Below are 8605 nucleotides of genomic sequence, written 5' to 3'. Positions count from 1 at the left end.
TTTTTGGTTTTTCTCCGGTACCGGGAACCGAACTCACGACCTTGCGCTTGCCAGGCAGGCGCTTTTGCCGCTGAGCTAAATCCCCAGCCCCCTACTGGGCTCTGTTCTATACTGTAGTGTTGAACAACAGCAGGGCAGTGAACAGCTATGAGGCATACATTTCTAAGGCACTAAATGAGTGAACATTTTAATGGATATTAATTTATATTTGTTATTGGTTTATATGTCACTCTGTATCGAACTGATCATCAGAAATATTTTAGAGGCTTCATTTTGGGGTTTAAAATCAGTAGAAACTCACAACATTGCAAGTACAAGTTTGGATTTGGTTCTGTTTTATAACCTTACTTGGGTGCAGAATATATATGTGGCATAGTTAGAGAATAGAACTGTTTGTGATACAGGTTTTGGGGTACAGGTGCATCAAGATTTCAGTAAAGAATAAAATACATTAGGGAGAGTCATCAAGGGAGCATACTAAGAGCATTGAGACTTTATGAGACTTTTAACTGTCCTTAAAGATACATATTCAGTGGCTTGGTAGAAAAGGGTGGGGACTACATTTACTAGCCATAGAGCTCTCAAGGGAAGCATGAATTCAGTGTTAGGAAACCAGACCAGAGCAGAAGTACATTTTGGAAATCTCCCTGCTGAGAAGCCTTGCTCTTCTGAGGTGTGAAGTAGAAGCATAAACTCTTGTGTTTTTTTTCTGCTCTCTTTGTAGAGGAAAGAGGCGGAGGAATTTGCCCGGAACATGGCCATCCAGCAAGAGCTGGAAAAGGAAAGACAGCGGGTAGCCCTACAAAAGCAGCAACAGTTGGAACAGGAACAGTTTCATGCCTTTGAGGAGATGATCCGGAACCAGGAACTAGAAAAGGAGCGACTCAAAATTGTACAGGAGTTTGGGAAGGTGGACCCTGGCCAAGGTGGCCCGCTGGTACCTGACTTGGAAAAGCCCTCTTTAGATGTGTTCCCCACCTCACCCGTCTCATCCACACAGCCTTCAGACTGTAATTCAGCCCTAAGGCCAGCCAAGCCACCAGTAGTGGACAGGTCCTTGAAACCTGGAGCGCTGAGCAACTCTGAAAGTAGTGAGTCCATTTGCTGATATTCTCTTCCATACCTTTTGTAGCCAGAGTATCATTGTAAGTACACAGCCCCTGAGTATCCTGCGATGGCACTTCCTCGGCTTTCGTCACAGAAGCCCATTTGTTAAGTACAGTCATACCGTGTCCTTTCACACTGGCTGTCTCGTGATAGTGGCCTTTGCTAAAACCATATAATTTAGATAAAGCCAGGTCAATTTTCTGAAGAATTAATACTATCATTGAAAGTTAGACACTCAACCATGGCTATGTATTCTGGGACATCCTTGAACTCAGTATGTAGCCCAGGCTAGCCATAAATTTCACAGTGATATTCCTGCCTCAGCTTTCCAATTGTTGGAATTACAGAGGTGCCACCATGCCCAGCTGGGCTCTCAATTTTAAAGGTTATACAGAGATTTGAAATGTTTCATGAATTAGAGACCTCTGTTGGTTTTTGTAAAAATAATTTTTAAATGTATACCGCTGTGCAATTCAGTGACTGACTCTTAAAAAACCAAACAAAAAATCCCAAAATGAGCTACTGAGTTATACTTGCCCTAAAAGCATTCCTAATCTTTGAGGTCTTAATTAGTCAAGGGAAACAGTGTATATAGTGGGTGATAGCTCAGTTCAACCATAAAAACTCAATGGTTGTTTATCAAGAATACAGTAGAGGCAAAATGATGAGTATACCTTGATTGTTGGAGTAAATTTTGGAGGAATCAACTTTCAAGTAGTCACTTAAAGAAGACTGTCAAGTTTTCAGGATGTTCCCTGGACTGTCTCACCCAAAGAGATTCATTCACATTTGCCTTCTGTCTAGACTTTTCCTGTTTCTGCCTTCCCTGCTTTTCTTGAAGTTTTTCCAGGTCCCTTTAATCCGACTGATTCTGTTCTCTGTAAAACTCCCAGAGCTCTTTTTACCTCTAATACAATTTAGATCATTTACCTACTAGTGTAGTCATTTGTCAATAACTAGATTTAACTTCCCACAGGTTAGGGCTTAAGTCTTATTCATATTTGTGTTCCCTGTGGGCTGAGCTCTGCGCCTACTTGGTGTCCACTCAGTAAGTGATTATTGAATTGAAAAGAAAGGACTGTACTGATGCCAAACCTTCATTTATCCTCCTTCGACACAGTCGTCCATCTGCTCTGTGACTGTGAGTCTCTGGGTCCGTTTCCTCTTTGGCAATATAGATTTTGCTGTCAAGTGTGCAGAAGCAGAACATCCTGTTTTTACTTTGTTGTGTTGTGTTGTTTTATTGTGTTTTGTTTTAAGATAGGATCTTGCTATGTTGCTCAAGTTGGCCTTGAACCCCTGATCCTTCTGCTTCGACCTCCCAAGTAGCTGGTATTAGAGGCCTGCACCACCACAGCCAACCATTTTTTACTTTTTTAATATTAAAGTATGGATGTAAATGATACTTTCTACCCATAGCTTGCTGGCTTTCTCTTCAGGAACTGTGTCCTTCCTTAGCATCCTGAAGCAGATTTATGAGTAGCTTCCTTTGTGCCTTTTTGGGGAAACCAGACTATGTGTTTTGTTACTTGGAGTTTTTTTAATATTTAAGCTTTCTTTTATAAGACTAAATTCACAAGTAAATAACTATCCAAATGATTTTCCATTATCAAGAATATATACTGATGTGTTTCTTTGAAAGACATACTCTGATCTTCCTAGGAGATAAAAGAGAGATATAAAATTAAAAGTTCAGGTGCATGGGAAGGCTTTTTTTTAATCTTTTGTAACAGATTCTGTCAGAGAATCCCCAAATATCTAAGGATCTTTTCAAAGTAGTAGTTTAAGCTGGCCGTGTTGGTACCTGCCTGTCACCCCAGCACCTGGGAGGCTGAAGCAGGAGGGTTGTTGCCAGGAGTTCAAGGCCAGCCTGGACTACATAGTGAAACCTTTTCTCAAAAAAAAAACAAAAAAAGTAATAGCTTATTCTTTTCCTACCTTGAATGGTTAAAGTTTTCTCTTTTTTTCACTGTGGTATCAAGCGCATCAACTCAAAAGTCTAAAGTTCAAAGTTTCATGTGAATCAGATATAAGTGAGACATAAGACATAATTCATCCTTCTCCATCTGTGTGCAAGTAAAATTGACAAGTTATGTGCTTCCAAAATACAGTGGTGGGACAAGTGTAGGATAATCACTCCCACTCCAGAAAGGAGAAATAGACAAAAAGAAAGGGGTAACTAACTGGTCCCAAGTAAGTCTAAAATGCAATAGAGGAAATATTAAGTCTTACATCTAGAGAATAATCTTCTTTGACTCCATGTCCTACATCCTGAGCACACTAGGGTAGCGCCCTCAAGGCCTCACACAGCCCCATCTCTGTGGCGTTGCTAGTCTTAGTTTACCCAGCAGCTCTCAATGATTGGGGTCCAGGCTTTGCAGGCTGGATTTACATACTGGTGGGTCCTGCACCTCTGGTGTCTGGAGAGGCCATCCCCGACCTGAGGCTGCAGTCAGCTCTGTCCTAGAAGAACTCTGGTGGCTTTGCCTTGTGGTAAGTCTCTGCTTGGTTTCCCACGCTATTTCTAACATCCTTTGAAATTTAGATGCAGGCTGCCATGGCCCCATAACTCTCAGAGGAATTGGTTCATATTATTATGGAGGCCGAAAAGTCCCCTAGCAGACTTCATACAAGATAGAGATCGCAGAGTGCTGGTAGCATAGCTAAGTCCACATCCTAAAGAGAGTAAGGCCTGAGAAACCAGGAGGCAACTGGTGCAGGTCACGGAGTCTAGAGTCCAGAAACCAAGATCCCTAACGCTAAGCACAGGAGAGTGTTATCCCCGCTCCAGGAGACAGAGAGGGAGGAAACTGCCTTTCTTCTGCTTCTTTTGTTCCATCCAGGGCCCCAGCGGATGGTATGGTGATCACTCGTCTTGAAGGTGGCTTTTCCATACCCCAGTTTCCTTCAGAAACACCCTCACAGACACACCCAGAAATAACGCTTTGCTGGTTCTCTTGGTGTTCCATAATCCAGAACATGATACCTACAAGTAACCATCACATACTCCCAATGAGCTATGGCCAGAAGTTGAAGAAGTGACTTTACAATCCTCCTTTGGTGATATCAGGATGAGATGCCCACCTGGGGGAATCCCAGTGACTTAGAATTGCTCTTTTTTTTTTTTTTTGGTACTGGAAATCGAACTCATGACCTCACACTTGCCAGGCAGGCACTGCGCCACTGAGCTGTATCCCCAGCCCTTCGAATTGCTCTTGCAGGCTGCCAGCTATGAGGTCTGCTCGGGGAGACTCAGCCCTGTGGTCTCAGACTTTTTTCCTTCTCCATTACAGTTCCTACAATCGACGGCTTGCGTCACGTGGTGGTACCCGGGAGGCTGTGCCCACAGTTTCTTCAGTTAGCCAGTGCCAACACTGCCCGGGGAGTAGAAACGTGCGGAATTCTCTGCGGAAAACTGGTAAAAACAAACAAACAAACAAATAAACAGTCTTTCCTGAGCTGAGACTGTGTCTTCCCCTTGGCCTCTGTGACTCACAGAAGATATTCAGGGTCAGTTATCCTTCATGCCAATCCCTTCACAGAAGGAACTGTGGACTGTAAACGTACTACAGTCCCTTAGATTTGGTGACTCTGCATTTGGTTGTTTTCCAGAGTCTCTTGAGTTGAGCTGATTACTTTAATGCTGTTGTTAGAAATTCTAACTTTAGTAAAAGATCCAGCCATACGTATATATCATCTGAGCATCTCCTTTATGGTAGGGCTTGGGAATAGAAGGCATATAGTATGAGGTCTGATTGAAATATCTAATGAATGTTTAATTTTTTAAAAATAATTATAATAAAAGACATATTGCTATTAATCTCTCTCAAAATATCCCACACAAACTTGGAATGCACTATAAACTGCTTCAAAAAGTGACAAGAATGATGTGTGTTTAAGACAAGGCAGAGTATTTTGAGAGGGATCAGTGGCAATGTGTCTTTTGCTGTAATTTTTTTAAGTTAACATTCACTAGTTTTTGATGACCCCCTTTGTGTCCACAAAAAACGTCCATTCTTTTTGGAGAAATGGAAAACATATACCAAAAATGAAAAGCATGCTGAGTGGTATGTATAATGTGAGCACTAGAAATTTTGAGGAAGAAAAGATTGCTCAATGGAAATACTTTAAGGACTCATTATTAACTGCTGAATGCATTATGAATGAAGAGACTTAATTTGAGCCTTAAAGGAGAAGGATGTAACAGTGAAAGGCAAACTTGCCTTAGATGCAAATTGGGCTGTGGTGTTTACCCAGGCTGTGGTGTTTCCAGGCTGTGCCTCACATGGAGTTCCGAGGTTGGTCTCAGCGTCTGTCACTTTACAGAGCACCCAGTAATGCCCATGAGCAGCCAGGGTTCTGAGCCCCTGAGGTGAGGGACTTGGGGAGCACAAAAGAGATCCGCATTGGGATGGGAAAGGGCCTTCACTGCGTAGGTGTTTAACTCTTCACTGTTAGGGACGGTAGGGTTGCAAGAGTGTCAAGGCATCATGGTGAGCTGTTTTCTCCTTTGGCAGATGAGGAATGAATTTACCATTACCCACGTTCTCATCCCCAAGCAAAGTGCTGGGTCTGATTATTGCAACACAGAGAATGAAGAAGAACTTTTCCTCATACAAGATCAGCAGGGCCTCATCACACTGGGCTGGATTCATGTAAGCAAATCTGAGATAAGGGTTTGTCTTCTCTTTTTTCATCATGTAATAAGCACACTGCTTGCTTCTTTTCTTGTTTTTTTTTTTTTTTTTCTTTCTTCTCTTTGACACAGGGTCTCGCTATGTAGTTCAGGTTGGCCTTAAACTCACTATGTAGCTCAGGCTCACAGGTCCTCCTGAGTGCTGGGATTACAGATGTGCACTACCACACCCAGCTCATTTACCTCTTTCTTGGAACAAAGTAAACCAAATCCAGATTATTTATTGTTTTTCCTTCAAGCATACTTGGCTGCTTGCACTCCAGTTTTGACTTCTGAGAACTACTTAGGGTTTTTAAAAATTTTTAACCTTTTATTTATTTTTAATAAAAATAAACTAGTTTTCCTAAAACTCCAGTTTCCCAGTGAATTTGAATGGTGACAGGATGGTGGCCTGAAATATATGTGCATTGACCATAGAAACTATGCCAGTGCAATCTATACTGTATACGAATGATGTTCCTAAAAGATATATAAATCAAAATAATTTAAGTGAACCAAGGAAGTTAATTAGATGGTTGTATTTGGTCTTCATGAAGCAGCATATGCTTTTATGTAAACCAGAAGGGCCACCAATGTACCTGTTTGCAAAACTTGTGCAGACTTCTGGTAATATTCTGGTAAAGTATAATTCCTTCCCTAAAGATTATTTCTTCATTTTTTTCTGTTACTTCCAACCCCTCACTCTCATAGACTAAGCTGCTTTTCATGTGTGAGATGTGGGAGTTGCTGGCAAATAAATTGGCTTATTTCTGGATTTAGGCAGATCACATACAGTTGTATGTCAGAGCAGGGGACACTGACCTGTGGGATTGTCTCAGGTGCCTTCATCCTTTCTTCAGTTCAGTTACACAAATATTTACTGATTTGCCTACTGTTGTATAGCCCTGCCCACCAGTGTAGTAGGGGGATGGAAAACTTGTTGCCTGTCTGCTAGAGGATACAAATGCCTATCAAATATGCTTTTAGTCTCACAAAAGAGATTGCACAAACAATGAACAACTCTTCCCATGAGGCAGAGTGTGCCAAGGGCCCCAGGAGGCGCCAGTAGGGCACTGTGGAATTTAGAGGAAGGAGAGATCATACCTAGTGTGGTTAACGAGAATTCTGACAAGATGGGCCAAGGGGGGTCTCCGTGGGAAGGGGCAGCATTGGGAAGAGGATGTTTCTGCACGGCAATGATCTGATCAAAGTTATACTTTAGGAAACTTACAGGCAATTTAAGGTCGGATGAAAGGGAAAGATCATTTTAGAGGTTAGTGTGGTGGTAAAGTTGAGTAAGATGAGAGCAGGATGATGGCAGTGTGCTTGGGAGGGAGGAGGTGATGGAAGGGCTTCAGAGGAATTGGGCAATGAGTAATAAAGGATAATGAGTAAGAGTCAGTGATGATTCAAAGAGCTCAGGCCTGGCTCATGGGGGTGGCAGTGATCATCTCGTAAGCAGACAAAGGAGTCCAGAAGGAGGACTGACTTTAGAAGTGGGGCTCAGTTCAGAGCATGCTGATTTTAAGGGACTTGTGAGCCATTAGGTTGTTGGAGGTAGTTAGCGGAGAGATGGAGCCAGGTGCATGGGAGCAGGGTCAAAGTAGGAGGGAGATCTGGGTGCCTTCTGCCCAGAGCTGGCCTTGAAAGTAAGCAAGGAGAAATGAGAGCAAGAAGAGAGATTTCCTGACAATTTGGGACACAGGCTAACAAGTCGGTAGTAAAACAGATGTGTGAGAAGATAAGGTCCATGTTAAGGCACAGAAAAAACAATAGGAGGGACACAGAGAAGGGATTTTGGGATGCTAACTGTGCTGCGTAATACAGAGAACTCCAGCGTGGTGAAGACTTGGACCAGCCTGTTGGGTTGGGTGAAGTCACTGAGGATGCTGGTTACTGGGTTTTAGGCAGATGTGGGGATACACTGTCAGGGTTAAGAAGTCATGGGAATTGAGGTTGTGGCAACAGTGAAGTAGGCACTGCCATTTTGAGTAGCTAAGCTCAATAGGAAAGTAGAGAGATGGCATGGTGACTTGAATCTAAACTAAACATGCACTTTAATGTATCCTGAGTAACATCTATGGATACATTGCTTAAGTGAGGAAATAGGATGCTGCCAGGGACCTTTTCCTACCCAGTCCTGTTTCCTTTTTGGAAAAAATGAGCCTTCTGCTTTTCTCGTCATCCCTTCCTTGCTTTATTTATAGATTACCACCTACATGTGTATCTCTAAACACTATAGTTTAGCTTTGCTTGGTTTTGACCTTTTTATAAATGGAACTGTACAATGTGTATTTCTTCTTTTATTCAGCCTTTTGAAGGTTCACCCATATTCTGGGGTGTAGTTGTCTGAATGTGTTTTTATTTTCAGTGAGCGAGTAGAAGAGGGGTAGGTAGAAGGGCAAGAAAAGCAAGATAGTAGGACAGTAGGAAAGTATCAAGCTTCATCTTCCTATGGGAGAAGAAACACCTATTCTTTCAAGACAGGATTCAAGGAAGAAAGGGATACAGAGAGTTTTGAAATATTTGGAGAAGTCAAAGGAACTCATTTCAGACCAATCATCTTGACTTTGGAGTCTGGGTCTGCTGCTTAGAGGTAGATTTAGAAACTAGAGGAGTTGGGGGAAAGTTTGGGATAATTACTGTTTAGACTTCAGGTAGAACTTGACCACAGATAAATAAAGGTCTAAGTATCATTGAGGGCCCAGCTGTGAACAAATTTAGAAGCTAAGTTGACAGTAGTGGAACTATTTCCCCCATGATATTTCTATACCATTTCTTCCTAATTTGAGATTTAAAAAAAAAAGAGCATAAGCTCTGTTC

The 8605-nt window shown here is 42.1% G+C and overlaps 1 protein-coding gene across 2 annotated transcripts in view; it reads left to right on the top strand.

The window, feature by feature from the left end:
* Positions 1-8605, top strand: part of Stambp (STAM binding protein) — a 47668-nt gene that overhangs the window by 31918 nt on the left and 7145 nt on the right. For both annotated transcript variants that reach the window (XM_013514698.1, XM_005385538.1), the window contains exons 5-7: positions 725-1091; positions 4401-4525; positions 5625-5762. In XM_013514698.1, the coding sequence (XP_013370152.1) occupies positions 725-1091; positions 4401-4525; positions 5625-5762 (630 nt within the window). The remainder of the gene's footprint in view (positions 1-724; positions 1092-4400; positions 4526-5624; positions 5763-8605) is intronic.

This window comes from Chinchilla lanigera, unplaced genomic scaffold (assembly GCF_000276665.1).
Source record: "Chinchilla lanigera isolate Chin_1 unplaced genomic scaffold, ChiLan1.0 scaffold00023, whole genome shotgun sequence".
Classification (NCBI taxonomy): Eukaryota; Metazoa; Chordata; class Mammalia; order Rodentia; family Chinchillidae; genus Chinchilla; species Chinchilla lanigera.
The sequence above is the reverse complement of the archived record's forward strand: the minus strand, read 5'-3'. Positions and strand labels throughout refer to the sequence as shown.